The following is a 15,930-nucleotide window of genomic DNA, read 5'->3' on the forward strand; positions in this document are numbered from 1 at the left end:
AGTCACATTTTCAGATGACACTGCAGCCCCTGCTGGCATCTTGGTTATAGCCTTGAGAGAGACCCTAAATAGAGGACCCAGCTAACCCTTGCCTGAATTTCTGACCCAAGACACTGATAAAATAAATGTGTTGTTTAAGACACTAGCAGTAAAGGAAAACTAATACAAATCTATACACAAAAAAGTACATATGTGCACAGGTTGATGAATTTTTATAAGTTGAACATTCCTTATAACTAGTGAGTAGATGAAAAACAGAAAAATATCAGAGTCCCAGGAAACTCCATTCATATTCCCTTTTAGTCACTAGATGTACCGTCCCCTTTCTCCTGCTAAGAAAGGAGGAGTTGTAACAGCATAAGTTTGTTTTCGGAGAAGGCAATGGCACCCCACTCCAGTACTCTTGCCTGGAAAATCCCATGGGCGGAGGAGCCTGGTGGGCTGCAGTCCATGGGGTCGCTAAGAGTCGCACACAACTGAGCAACTTCACTTCCACTTTTCACTTTCGTGCATTGGAGAAGGAAATGGCAACCCACTCCAGTATTCTTGCCTGGAGAATCCCCAGGGATGGGGGAGCCTGGTGGGCTGCCGTCTATGGGGTCGCACAGAGTCGGACACGACTGAAGCGACTTAGTAGTAGTAGTAGTAAGTTTGTTTTGTTTTTGTACTTTATATAAATGTGATTACACAGTATGTAAAACAACTTTTTAGTGGATTCTCAGAGATCCCTTAATACATTGAGAACCGCTGAGACACATGGAGAGCCAGTGACATGTCTGTCGGTAGTTATCATCCCAGTCTTGGCCTGGGAGTGGGTCATCTGATTTTAGAAGAGAAATATTGGTTACTTGGACAGAAATAGGCCTAGAACAGGAGGAGCAATTTATTCAGCCAAAATGACTTCACGACCATGTGCTGACAGTTACTTCCTTTTGTCCTGAGTCTCCAGGACCCATGTTTTTGTCTGTCTGTAATTCGATTTCCCGAGAGACCAGGCCCAGGAAACAAAAACTACTAAAACATAATTAGCCATATTTATCCGTCTTCATGAACCACCACCCCAGTGTTTGGGTTTTTACTTTATCTTCCCTGGGTAGGGAAGATCCTCTGGAGGAGGGTATGGCAACCCACTCCAGTATTCTTGGCCTGGAGAATCCCATGAACAGAAGAGCCTGGCAAACCACAGTCTGTGGGTTCACAAAGAGTTGGACACAACTGAGCGACTGAACACATACACAAATTGTAGTACTCTGGAGAACTCAGATCAAAGTCGGTTTGAGACAGTGAGAATCCGCTTGGTTAGTCAGCTGGATTTCTTATCCCTGACATTCATCTCTCAATCCACCCATCCTTTCAACAATTTGTCCAACCAAACAACTATTCATCTGTTATGGTCTGAATGTTTGTGTCCCTCCAAAATTCACATGTTGAAATCTCAACCACCTAGGCAATGGTATTAGGAGGTGGGACTTTAGGGAGATGATTAGGTCACTAGACTGGACTTCCCAGGTGGCACAGTGGTAAAGAATCTACCTGCCAGTGCAGGAGATATAGGTTCATTCCCTGGGTTGGGAAGATCCCCTGGAGTAGGAAATGGCAACCCACTCCAGTATTTTTGCTTGGAACATTCCATGGACAGAGGAGCCTGGTGGGCTAAAATCCAGAGGGTTGCAAAAAGTCAGATGTGACTGAGCACTAGGTCACTAAAACAAGGCCCTTACGAAAAGAGACTAATGCCTTTATGAAAGAGGCCCAAAAAAGCACTCTTGCCCCCTTCTGCCAGTGAGCATACAACAAAAATTATGCAAGCTGAAAGAGGGCCCTCACTGAACTGTCCTGGCACCTTGGTCTTGTATTTCTAGGCTGCAGACCTATAGGAAACAACTTTCTGTTGTTTATAAGTCACCTGTCTGTGGCATTTTGCTCTAGCAGCATAAATGGACCAACCTTTCAACTATTCATCAAAACCTCTCTCAATTCAGCAACAAATGCCATGTGGCTATCCATTCTGTACAGGCTTCCCTCATAGCTCAGTTGGTAAAGAATCCACCTGCAATGCAGGATACCCTGTTTCGATTCCTGGGTCGGGAAGATCTCCTGGAGAACGGATAGGCTACCCACTCCAGTATTCTTGGGCTTCCCTTGTGGCTCAGCTGGCAAAGAATCCACCTGCAATGTGGGAGACCTGGGTTCAGTCCCTGGTTTGGGAAGATCTTCTAGAGAAGGGAAAGGCTACTCACTCCAGTATTCTGGCCTGGAGAATTGCATGGACTATACAGCCATGGGGTCACAAAGAGTCGGATACGACTGAGCGACTTTAACTTGCACTTCATCCATCCTACAAATACCTCCTCTCTGCTGACCCTATGCCAGGAGAAGGCTGAAGGCAGTGGAGACTAGGATATAGCAGCACATGTAAAAGCTGGATTCCCAGTAGATCTGGAAACCCCTGAGGGCAGATCCTTGGTTTTGTATTTGAAGTACATAAAATATGACTTCTGTTTTCCTTTCCAGCCTTATCTCCCTAGTTTATCTTCTTGTTCCTCTTCAACCACATTGAATGAGAGATTTCTTGATCATTAGGGTTGACTCTTGGGACTTCATGGACTGTGGCCTGCCAGGCTCCTCTGTCCATGGGATTCTCCAGGCAAGAATACTGGAGTGGATTGCCATTCCCTTTTCCAGGGGATCTTTCTGACCCAGGGATTCGACTGTGGTCTCCTGCATTGCAGGCGGACTCTTTACCATTTGAACCACCAGGGAAGTCACACTGGTTTCTCTGGAGTAAACCAAGCCCTCTTTTGTCACAGGACTTGAGCAATTGCTGTTCCTTTTGACCCAAATGTTCCTTCAGCAGTGTCAATAGCTGGCTCCTCCTTCTTTTTAAATGTATTTATTTACTTAGCTGTGTTGAGTCTTAGTTGTGGTATATGGGATCTAGTTTCTGACCAGGGACTGAACTCAGGCCGCCTACATTAGGAGTTTGGAGTCCCAGCCACTGGGTCACCAGGGAAGTCCCTGGCTCCTTCTTAATCCTTTGCATTGGTTAAAATGTCTTGTCCTCAGAGAGGTCTTTTCTGACCACCTCATCTGAAGAGACACTCTCTGCCTCTCCCCTAGCTATTCCCTATCACCTCACCCTGTTTATTTCTTGTATGGCATTGCTCACAATTTGTAATCATGTTATTTATTCATTGCTTATTTTCCAGTTCCCTAAGTAGAGAAATAAGTCCCAGGAAGCTTACATGTTCTTTCTGCCTGCCTTCTGACTGCTAGCCCGGTAACTGACATATAGTGTGTGTGTGCTCAGTTGCTCAGTTGTGTCCAACTCTCTGTGACCCCACAGACTGTAGCCTGGTATGCTCCTTTGTCCATGGGATTTTTCCAGGCAAGAATACTGGAGTGGGTTGCCATTCCCTTCTCCTGGGGATCTTTCTGACCCAGGGAACCAACCCGGGTCTCCTACATTGTAGGTGGATTCTTTACCACTGAGCCACTTGGGAATCCCCAACTGACATATAGTAGGCCTTGAATATTTATTTGTTGAATAAATGGATGAAAGATCTCCCCAGTATTAGAAAGCTTGAAGAGCAAGGGAGAGCAGACCCCAAAAGATAAAGTAGGAACAGAGAGAGCCTTGAAGGACAAGCAGAAGAGGCTAGGAAGCCGGTAGAGAATCTTGAGCTGCAGGCTGAAAATGGTGATTTATTTAGAAGGGTTACTTGGTATTGCACTACCTGCTATAAATCCTTAATTTAAAGGATTTACTGCAGCATCTTGCAGTGAATTACTGCAAGAGGTAATCATATCCTAGGACCTGAACTGTATTTTTCTCCCTGTGGGATATTATGCAATGTGGGAACTCTGTGTGGGTCTCCAAGTTTCATAGAACTATATGTAATGTTTAATTGATTATGTTGAAATATAGAAAAGCAATCATGGTAAAAACTCTGTAAGGTGGGATCCATGGCTGTTTCCTGCAAGAGATCTAGCCTGCAGGGGACAGATTATTTGTTCAATGCATGAGTGAAACAATCATGCTCTTGAAGGACCTGCATTCTCTAGGATCTGTTGCTAGCCATCTGTGTGATGGCTAAGAAGACCTGTAACCTGGCTAAGGATCGGTTTTCTCACCTGTAGAACAGGGAGAAGGTTTAACTCACAGGGTTTTAAATGAGAGCTTATGGGGGAAATCTCTGGTACAGAATGGATCAGTACCTTTATTTCCTTCTGTTACTTTGGAGATGCTGAACCTGCCCTGATTGGGATTTCCTACTTGCCTTTCCCAAGAGCTCCAGGGCTTGAAATAGGGCCTATGGCGATTTTTCTTTCCCATTTTCAATCCTTTCAATGTAAAACTGTAGATTTTTTAAAAAATTGAAATATATTTGATTTATATTTAATTGAAATATAGTTGATTGATAATCTATTGATATAAATAGATAATCGATAATGTATTAGTTTTAGGTGTATAGTAAAGTGATTCACTCATATATATATTTATCAGGTTATTTTCCATCATAGGTTATTATAAACTATTAACTATAGTTTTCTGTGCTATACAGTAGGTCCTTGTTGTTTATTTTATATATAGTAGTGTGTATTTGTTAATCCCAAACTCCTAATGTATCTACCCCCCATTCCCCCCACCCCCCCCAAAAAAAAACCACACACACAAAACCTTGGAATTCTGACTTTGCAATTTACTATATGACCTTGGGCACCCTTTTTGTGCCTCAATTTCTTTATTCATAAAACAGGTGTAATAACAGTTGGGCTTCCCTGGTGGTTCAGTGGTAAAGAATTTGCCTGCAATGCAGGAAATGTGGCAGGAGCCATGGTTCCATCCCTGGGTTGGGAAGCTCCCCTGAAGGAAATGGCAACCCATTCCAGTATTCTTGCCTGGGAAAGCCTATGGACAGAGGAACCTGGTGCACTTAACAGTCTATGGGGTGGAAAAAGAGTTGGATACAACTTAGCAACTAAATAACATTACCAGTAACTGCCTTATAGGAGTATTTTAAGGATTACCTGAGGTGTTATACCAAGTGCTTGTACCAGTGCCTGGCACATAGGGGATGCTTAGTAAGTATTGGCTGTGATGAGTCTTTATGATTCCCTTTTTCACTCCTAATTTTGGTAACCTTTCTTGCTTGCCTCCTGTAGGCATTCTCAGTGCATACGATCTCTTCTGGAGAAAAGGCTCACTCTGAGGTACATTTTGAGAGAAATGGGTTCAGTAGAGTCTTCCAAACAAACAAATCAAGAAACTTAAAGTGGGAATAGACAAGTAGGGGCATTAGGACACTGAAGAGAGAGGCTTTTTGCACCTGTAGCATACATGAGGCAACGATAAAGGCTGAAGCAAGAAACCAGGTGCGACCACTTTCCAGTGAATTTGGGTTGAAAAATTGCTATTCATGTGGAAGTCCAGCAATGCCGCAGAACTAGTCTCTGAAACATTCATCAGCTTAATCCAGTATGTATGATGTTCTTCTTGTTTTCATTAGCATTTTCCTACTTTGAAATAAGTAGGTGCATTGTTCCTAGAAAGTGGAGAGTACTCAATGAGACACTCCTTGTGTGGGAGCTGAAGCGGCTGCCATGAGGTTATGGAGAATGTCTTTCACATCTTTCTATCCCTAGCACTAGCACAGTGCCTAGCATAGGAGGAGCTCAAAAAGTGTTTGTAGAATTATCTTCAAACTTTAGTTGTCCTTCCCAAAGAAGCTTCTCTTGCCCACACTCGGTCGCAAGCAGGTCCGCTCCTAGAAATAACATTTATTCTAAGGACCTCTGCGCAGAGATTCTTGGGAAGCGGTTCCCCTCCCTCATTACCTCGTTACTCCTCCCCTCTGTAGCCTTTGAAAGAACAGGCACGCCACGTGATTCCCTCCTTTATCCCACCTCCGAGAAAAACCTGGTTGATAATGGGCAGGAGCGTAGGCCAACCATAAGACTTTACTTTCTCTTCCATCCAATAAAAAGAGGCGATAGGTACAAGGCTCAGCTTTTGTGACTTCCCCCGCCCCCTTTGAGCCCGCCCCCCCACTTCTCCTCTAAGATTAGGCATTTGACAACTCGTCTGGCCAACGAGAAGTTCCTACTCTGTATGAGAAGGCTGGACCGACTGAATGATAGACATCCCCAGCTGACCAATGAAATGTCACAAGTGTGGGAGGGGTGTAGGGCAGGACCAATGGCGCGGTGCCAATAACGAGCATCGGGGTAAGGGCGGGACAAAACTGTTTGCTGGAGGGAGGGGAAGGCCTAGGGAACCAAACAGCGCTGCCGCCGCCGCCGCTACAACCCGAGTCGGAGGAGGGAGAAGCCAGGAAGAAAATGGCGGCCGTGGCTGCAGAGGCGGCAGCGACTGCAGCGTCCCCCGGGGAGGGGGGCGCCGGCGAGGCCGAGCCGGAGATGGAGCCCATCCCCGGCAGCGAGGCCGGCACTGACCCCCTCCCGGTCACGGCTACTGAAGCATCTGTGCCGGACGGCGAGGCTGACGGGCAGCAGTCCTCTCCTCAGGCCGATGAACCGCCGCTCCCGCCGCCGCCGCCGCCGCCGGGGGAGCTCGCCCGCAGCCCGGAGGCGGCAGGGCTGGAGCTGGAGCCTGAGGAGAAGCTGCCCGCTCGAGTAGTGGAACCGGGGGCAGCCGCGCCTCCGGAAGGGCCCAGCTTGCCACCTTCTCCTGTACCGCCGCCGGAGGAGCCCCGGGCTCCCGAGGAGCGCCAGGAACCGCCGCTGCCCCAGCCAGCAGCCCCGGCTCTCGTGCCGCCGGCGGGCGGGGACTCCGCGGTGTCGCAACTGATCCCCGGCTCGGAGGTGCGGGTCACGCTGGACCACATCATTGAGGACGCGCTCGTCGTGTCGTTCCGCCTCGGGGAGAAGCTCTTCTCCGGGGTCCTCATGGATTTGTCCAAAAGGTACCGCGCCCGCCCCCAGCAGCCCCCCGGGACGCCCCGGCCCGCTCGGTCCCCGGGGAGGGAGCGAGTCCAGGCTGCCCATCTACACCCGGCTCCCGCCTCTCAGGCGTCCCGCCGCCTGCGCCGCCCTCGGGTACCGCGCGGCGCGTGGCGCGCGCTCCGAGTGGGGCAGGGGCGCGGGGCCGCGAAAGGGCGATCCCTGCCCCAGGTGGGCGCCTGGAGGCAGGTGTGCTTCCAGGTGGGGGGCGCGAGTGCTTGAGGGGCTCCTGGGTCTCACCCTCCCCGCCCTCCCCTCCCCTTCCCTCCCCCCCCCCCCAGTCCCAGCCTCCTTTCACACCTGACCCTGGCTCACCCACACTGAGTCGGGTGGGTTAATGCAAAACGCAGAAGAATTTTCGCAGAGTACGGGATACAGGGTGGGGGACATTGCTGTGTTCCGAAATTAATCTTTAATGAGGTTGGAGAAAGGGGTGTGTGCATTGGGGTTCCGGAAAGGTTAACTGTCACTCCTTATAAAGGGAAGAGCATTTATTCAAAATGAGCCTTTTGATTGTTATTCTCAATGTTAGAACGAATTCCCCCTATATAACTGTTTAATACGGAAGCATATTTAGGTAATTACGATAAATTTTAAGAGAAGTTTAAAGAAGAGATGGGATTTTCGTTATTTAACTTTTAATATCAAGATGATGTGGTATAAAGGTGTTCAAATACTAACTTCTAAAACTGGATACAGTTTGAATGGTTGAGTTCACCCATAAACCTCTTTAGCACATTTTCATTTCTTACATTAGGTTGTTTTGGGGCTTTGGTTTATACAGGTGAAGATACTGTGTTCCGAGTCTAGAATTAAGTTAACCTTTTTATTCTCTTCTTTTGCAGATATGAAGTGCAGAGACTCCCATTCACGGCTCTCCATTCTGTTTCCTGCAACAGCACACACTCTGATGGTATCTCACCTGTTTAGAAATGGCTTATTTTAGTGTGTTTTGCTTTTAACTGCTTGCCCTCCCATCAAGACACAAGAATCTTTCCTCGTTTGGGGAAGAAGTGCGTAATAGAAGTATGGGAAAAGATGGGAGTCTTTACCATTACCGCAAACACTTTTCAAAATTTTTTTTTAGTTTTTTTATAAAGAATTTTGGGTTAGGACTTTTGCACTTTTGTTTTCGTAAAACAGAAAGCAGAATAAGACCAGTGTGCTTTCTACTGATGTATTTATTAGCAAGAGAGAGAATGTATGGTCAGTAGTGTGTATGCTATTGAATCAAACAGAAGTGAAGGGCAGTGATTGTGTGAGAATCTGGATTTCAAATCTGCAAAAGGAAGGTGCAAAAAGGTAAGTTGTTTCTGGAAATGGAATCCATAGTGCTTTCCTGTTTTGAGGTGCTCATTGTCCAGGTGTTTTGTTTGTTTTTAAAAATTTTCTTTCATAGGAAATTGCAGTTCTGTTTTACCTACAGTACTTCTAATGTACTTTTGTAGCAGCTTTTGTAGCTCTTGTTATGAACCTTTTACATTTTAATGTTTTGAAATGAAAAGATCCTGTCATTAAAGGGAACCATATTAACTTTTCATTCCACAAATATTTGTTGAGCACATTTATGTAAGGCACCCTCCTAGCTATTCTGAATACTATATGTATGAGACACAATCTGACCCTCCTAGAAACGTACATGGGAAGCATACACATTATGGAAGTGGTGAGGAAATAAAACAGTTTTTAAAATTTAGCTCTTTGAGGAAGTATTGGGTCAGTGATTGATTAGTTGAATATCCTTTCATAATAAAATTTGGAAAAATAGATCTGCCAATATTATTTTGTAATCTGTGCTTGCTTTGCATACTTTCATGCACAGTTTTGGGGTTAAACTGATGATCCAGGAGAGAAATCTTTACAGATTTTACCAAGACTGTGAGTACAGTCATCAGTTGCTTTAAAAATAGTTTGTATCAGGAATTCCCTCTCTGTTCAGTGGGTAGGATTCTGCACTCTCACTCTCTGGACCCGGGTTCCATCCTTGGTCTGGGAACTAGGATCCCACAAGGCTGCATGACCAAGAGATAAATAAAAATAAGTTGTTTCCTATTTGAATTGGCCATTGAGTGAAACCTTTAGGTAGAAATAACAACAGCTTCCTCTATATGGGAAAAGAATATGAAAAAAAATAGACTGTGTATAACTAAATCACTTTGCTGTACACCTGAAATGAACACAACACTGCAAATCAACTGTACTCCAATATAAAAATTAAGACAAGAGCTTCCCTGTTTTTTTTGTTGTTTTTTTTTTGAGTACCTGTTAAGAAACAGGCTTTGGACCTCATTCTTTAATTCTGGGGGTATTTTTCATTTATATGGGAGGAAATTCCATCAATTTGGCCAGTTATTTAGCTTGTAGATTGCAAAGATTCAGATGTAGTTGATCTGATTCTAAAGCCTGTGCATTTTCTAATTTCATATTAGAAAGGCAGTTGGGCTGGCAAATTTCCTGTTAAGTAGTAAGTAAAGAAGTGCATGCTTCTGAAATATATGCTTATCCTTCTGTTAATAGCTATATGGGATAATACAGAGGTTGTGTATGTTGGAGCCAGGCAGATATTTTTAGTCAGCTCATAGCCATACCTGCTCTGGAGACTCCCCGTTTTCATAGCTGTATACTGGGAACGGAGTAAGCTCTGAGGCCTTGGTTCTTGCCTCTTCAGTGAGATATCAGAAAATAATTAACATTTGGGAGGCTACTAGGTGCATCATAGTATGTGTACTTTTCTTCAGTCTTCCAATGGGCCAGTTAATGCTTTTATTAATTTTTTTATTCTGACGTGTGGCACAGAAATGTCTTTCAAAGTTAGAAGAGTTGTTCATGTAGCAAGAGTGTCTGATCCTAGAGTACAGGATTTTATATATATATATGTGGCTTGATCAAGAGTTTGCTTTTTGTAAGCATTTGTTTGACATTCTTTACCTTCCTGTCATTGAATTATTTTTTGCTTTATTTTTAGAATTATTTGATTGAAGAAGACATTTTTGAAGAGAATCTTTTTGTGGAAAAGGAGCAGAACACATGTAATTAAAAAAAAAAACCCTAAAGAAAAGAAAGTGGTGCTGAATGGTACATTGATCTGGACAGAGTTTCAGGGTACATGGGTGCTGACTTCTAGCATCTTCCTCTCCAGTTAATACCTTGACTTTGGGCAAATCTCTTTGCCTGTCTGGGATTCAGTCTCTAGTCTTTATGAGGCTAATTCATTTTGACTTAAGGCAATTCACTTGAGACACAAATAAGCAAACAAACTTTACACCTCAATTTATAGACCTAAATAGGGTGACCAAGTGGTCTGGTTTTCCTGTACCATCCTATACAGGTACCTGGTTTCCTGTACCTGGTTTGATTGTTGATCTCCTTTCTTTATTCAAAGTAACTTGCTTTGGCAAGTAAAAAACATGGTCACCCTAAAAATGAGGATATTTGAATATCTAGTTAGAACAGATATTGTGTAGTTGAGTATTTATTTGAAACTGAATGGCTTTACGTTGAGGCTTGCATTATTTAGTTTATTCTAGGCATATCCACTATTTTATCCTCAGCCCTCTTAGGTAGTTTAAATTAACCCTGTCTACTTTAGCAAAGTCTAATGACAGTAGTCTAATGACTAGCAGATAAAGTAATCAAGTAACTCCCAAATGTAGTTTGGTGTTCCTATTGTGTTTTCTTCCTTAACCTTATGCTTTTGAAATTTTGACTTTGGTACGTTTGTTTCTTCATCTAGCATTATATAGTATTATATAGAAAACATTCCTTCAGGTTGCTAAACTGTCTTAATGCTTATTTTAGACAAAATAATCATTGGTTGTACAATATTTAATTTTCTTATGGTAAATGAACATCCATGGTATTATGGTAAGTGGATGTTCCTTGCTCTGACATATGTCAGCTGTTAGCCAGATTTGTTTTATCATATGCACACCTCCACTGGGTTATTTTGAAGCAAATCGTAAACATCATTTTACCATAAATATTTTGGTACAGATCTCTAAAAAGATAAGGACTTTAAAATTTTAACTGTACTACTGTTGTATCTAATATAGTAGCAATTCCTTCACATCATAATATGCAGTCAGTGTCTCAAAATTAACATCTAAGTTTTGTTCAAATCAGAATTCAAGTAAAGTTTATTACATTGCAATTGGTTAAGTTCCTTAAGGTTTTCATCTGTAGTTCTTCTACCATTACTTTTATTCCCTTGCAGTTTATTTGTTAATCCATAGCCTTTTTGGTAGAATTTTCCACATTGTGACTTTCTTCCAATTGCATCCCCTTGGATGCATTTCCATAACATTTTAAAAATAGTTCTTTTCCCTCAGGAGTAAACAGATGGGACAACTGTAGCCCCCTACAGGCCCCCAAGGGCCTTGTTTTGGGTCAGTAGAAATGATATGATATCTTTTGCCTGCCTGCAGACGTCTAGGCCTCTCCCTTAAACACACCTCTAACTTTAGTAATTCCAAACATAGAAAAGTTTAACCAGGCAAGATAACTTGCTGAGGGCAAAAACCTTCAGCCAGAGCTTCTGAACATGTAGTTTCTCAGGCCTCTCAATCTATGCTTGAAACAAAATAAGTCTTTCTGTAAGTTGTGACTGACTCTTTGCCCCACCAGGCTTCTCTGTCCATTGGATTCTCCAGGCAAGAATACTGGAGTGGGTTGCTGTTTCCTTCTCTAGGAGATCTTCCTGATCCAGGGATCAAACTCAGGTCTCTTGCTTGGCAGGCAGATTCTTTACCACTGAGTCTTTTGAAGGGACATATGTATGAAACCTGTGGTTTCTTTCTATAAGAGGGATCTTTAAACTGTTACTATTCTTCACATCTTTAAAGTTATAAAGCCACGTTGAAGTCCTAAAAAATCTTTCTGATCCCGTCTTTTGGGAACTGATATGAATTAAGGGATCATGAAGTAAATGCTTACGCTTAAAAGTCCTTGTGCATTTTTAATTTTGTGGTACGTACTTATTAAAGATTGTAGCTAGTTGTATTTTGGAAATGATCTTTTACAAATACTTTTGTTTGTATATGCAGGTTGCATTAATAAGAACTGAGGTGATTTCTTTAGACAACTTCAGATTTCACTAAATTCTTAAGACAATTTATAGATGTACTTGTTTTTTTAAGGAAATATAAACCAAGACAATAATTTTTTTTCTTTACAGACATCATGAAACGTATGGTGCAATAGCCCTACTTTTGGTGGGAAAAATATACAGCCATTCTGGTGAAGCAGTGAGTAGTGGTATGAGTAGCTTATACTAAGTGTCCAGGCTGAGAATTTAGGCCCTGAAGTAGTATGCTTGAATGATTGTGTTGAGTTGTGCATATTTAAAACACTTAAAAATATTTTTGATTATTCTGCTTATATCCAAATGTGTTGATAAAGAATTTCGACAGTAAAATAGCATAGAGATGAGTGCCAATCACTTTGACCCAGGCAGCTTAGGACAGCCACTGCTGTGCTTGTATATATATTGTATTGAGAGTGAACTCGTCATTGCTGGTTGGACTACAGTGATTTTTTTGGAAGTGATTAGTTATTGAACATTAAAAGTCTAGTTTGAATGTAAAGAATCTTGTAATATCATAGTATTGAAAATGAATTTTGTAGACTGGATAACTAGATGTGTTACACACAAATTATGCCAGGCATGTTTTATTGGAGTTGGGTCTCCAATAAAATGAGGTTAAATTTCAGCCTTTTATGTGTGAATAAGACCATACTTCACTGTGTACTGTCTTAAAGCAATGCTCTTGATGGAACTAAGTTTAATCTTCCTAAGATCAGCTTTTCTGTGGGGGGGCCATTAAAGAATTTGTGTTCATCTTCTCTGTTATGGCTGAGTTAATTTCACATTGATTAAAAATGAAAGATATTTTTAGTAGTTAACTTGTGCCTCCAAAGTACATCCTTGTTTCTTGATATTTATTAGTCCCATTCTGTCTTAATTCCCTCATTAGTTCAGGCACACCAGAACAGAGCTTGCTTTAGTTGCAGATCATGCAGGAAAGTGGAGGTTAAATTATACTCTGGATGGATTTAATAGAGAATGTTTTGGCTAAAATCTTTTGAGCAGTTTTTCTCAAAACAAATGTGCTTTAAGATTTCTGAGCTTCGCTCTACCAATTTGTTTTTTAACAAGCTGATTCTGATACAGATGACTCTTAGAGCATATTTGGAGATAACTGACTTTTAGGGGTAGTTTTGCCAAAATAGTAGGACCATAAGTTTGTTAAACCTGTTTTTAAAGTTATTGGGTAATTTGACTGGAATGTAGTTACAAAGTAAGCAATACATGGGCCACTTGGGTGGCAGGTCAGATCCTTTGTGTAGAACTGGTAATTAGACTTGCAAATTGTTCCTTAAGTCTGGTTGCCCACTAGAAGTTTAAAAAGTCAATTTTTGTCTCTTTACCTTTGGACCAAGTGGCCTTAACAAAATTGTGGGGTTTTTTAGCCTTTTTTAAAACAAATAATTCCTATAATATTTGACTTCTCTTTTCTGCTTATTCCCACCATTTAAGAAGGTTGCCAAGCTTTACTTTCTATAATTAACAATAGTTACTATGTATTTCCCACTCCCATTGGAGGCACTGTGCCAGGTACTTTGTAGATATTGTTTCATTTTACTCTAGGAAGTCCAATGAAGTTAAATTCTATTAATCTTCATTTCACAGATTAAGACACCAAGGCTCAGAGATTAAGTTAATTGCCTAAAACTATAAGTTGTAGGAATTAGCAGGTGTATTGAAGACACCTTTTTGCTCATGGAATAAGATGAACAGCTGATAGTCACAGTGGTTTGTGAGAACTACATTTTGTGATTTGAATAGGAAAGCACTGAGGAACCATTTTTTTTTTTTAAGTCTTTATTGGATTTGTTACAATATTGTTTCTGTTTTAGATTTTGGTGTTTTGGCCAAGAGGCATGTGGGATCTTAACTTCCCAAGGAGGGATCGAACCTCCTTGCCGTGCATTGGAAGGCGAAATCTTAACCACTGGACCATCAGGGAAGTCCCCGAGGATGCATTTTTGAATGACATACAATTCTTTAAGATTTACAAACAGCCCTGTTCTAATACATAAAACTATTTTTTCCCATTACCATTTAGCTTACAATTGTGGGGAGTTACCCTGGTAGGTAGAAATGGCAGAGCGCTCTGTTCTCACGCCACCAAGAGTAGCTGCTTGACTTTAAAATGTGAGCTGCTTTTCAGCTAGTTCAATTTAGTGAACTCTTTGGGGCATTTTTGAAAATGGGGTTTCTTCTTCATATATGGTCCTAGGTCTTAAATGTTTTGCCTTGGTTGGCCTGGTCCTGGCAACAGTGGAGTCTACTTCATGGGAGGAATCACAAAATGTCAGATTGGAAGCTTGTTGAGCACAAGATCACATTGATTAAGTGCTGGATGATTGAATTGGAAAAGACTTTAAAGACTAACCTATAGTAAGTTGTTGGAAACCTGTTTGTGGTAAAACAGAAATAGTGAAATTAATTGAATTAGTTGCTTTTAAAAAAGTCCATCCATTGAGAAATAACTTAGACCTCTCTGTGATAGATCCTATTGGATATAATACAGAAATATCAAAAGTACATAGAAATAATAATGGAAACATAGAGAACTTAAGACTATGTATTGGTGTCTTAGAGCCAGGACCAAGGGAATTCTTTCCAAGTGTTTGAAAACTCTGATGAGTATTTATGTTGATAATTAAGATTCTTTTATTATACCAGTGTTCATTTTCAAGTATGTTTCTCTAAGTGATGTTGTACAAAAGTGAAATCAAGATTTGTCAGCTCGTAAAAATATTTTGCTGCTTCATGGTCATTATCATTTTCTTGGATGGTTATTTTAAAAGAAGAATTTACTGTTAGGGAGTTAAATAATTTGAGTACCATACATATGACCATTTTGCTTTGTAAAAGATTGAAGTGTGTTTTCTTTATAGTTCCATATTTCCAGAATATCCAGGTAAGTAGTTGTTTTTAGAGCAGCAGTTACCAGCCTTTTGGCACCAGAGACTGGTTTCATGGAACAGTTTTTCCACGGACTGGGGTCGGGGGGGTGGTTGCAGGATGATCCAAGTGCATTACATTTCCTGTGCACTTGATTCTATTGTTATTATATCAGCTTCACTGGAGATCATCAGGCATTAGATCCTGGAGGTTGGGGACCCTTATTTCAGAGGATTAGTTGAAGGTATATGAGTGGGAGCTTAAACTCTAAATTATTCACGATTAACCTCTTTTTTCTTTTCTTCCAAAACCTATATTTATGAAAGGGAATTACATAGACTTTTTAGAAGATGGAGTACATCCTTAGGATTACAGCGATTTCTTTTAAAACTTACGCAGCCTGTCCATGCTCCCCACCCCTAGTTAATTTTTCCTGGCATTCTTGTTCATAATACATGGATGTTTTGTTTTTATGTTGCTAAAGTCATCTTCCTTCCCTCCCTCACCCATTTGGGTACCCACAGTCCTTGCAGATTGCCTTTATAATACTTGGGGCTTTTAATTAAAAATATCCATTCACTCGGTTAACAAAATCGAATATATTTTATTTTTTAAATATTGTTTTATTTATTTAGGCTAGGCTGCACAGATTCCCAACCAGGGATCTTAGTTCCCCAACCTGGGATCAAACCCATGCCCCCTTTAGTTAAATGCAGAGTCTTAACAACTAGACCACCAGGGAAGTCTCAGATATGTATTAATTTTACTATAATAATAGTTACCATATATTATGCCTGCTGCTGCTAAGTCACTTCAGTCATGTCCGACTCGGTGCGACCCCATAGACGGCAGCCCACCAGCCCTAGTATACAGTAATTATTTATACTCTTGTTACTTCAATTCCAATATTGAAAAAGCTCTGAAACCAATTTTCTGTTAAATTTTTTGTGGCAAAACCTAACCTGACTGAAGTTATATGAGGATATTATATGTATTTA

General features: G+C 41.5%; 1 protein-coding gene across 13 annotated transcripts in view; it reads left to right on the forward strand.

Annotated features, from left to right (window-relative positions):
- Positions 1 to 15,930, forward strand: part of PWWP2A (PWWP domain containing 2A) — a 76,757-nt gene that overhangs the window by 36,236 nt on the left and 24,591 nt on the right. For 2 of the 13 annotated variants that reach the window (XM_044947373.2, XM_044947374.1), the window contains exon 1: positions 6,195 to 6,926. The exons of 1 other annotated variant lie outside the window; for it this stretch is intronic. In XM_044947373.2, coding sequence (XP_044803308.1) covers positions 6,343 to 6,926 — 584 coding nt within the window. In that variant the 5' untranslated portion in view covers positions 6,195 to 6,342. 10 more of the 13 variants (XM_025292303.3, XM_025292304.3, XM_044947378.2 and 7 more) reach the window with 10 other exon arrangements.

The sequence above is a fragment of the Bubalus bubalis genome, chromosome 9 (assembly GCF_019923935.1).
Source record: "Bubalus bubalis isolate 160015118507 breed Murrah chromosome 9, NDDB_SH_1, whole genome shotgun sequence".
NCBI lineage: Eukaryota > Metazoa > Chordata > Mammalia > Artiodactyla > Bovidae > Bubalus > Bubalus bubalis.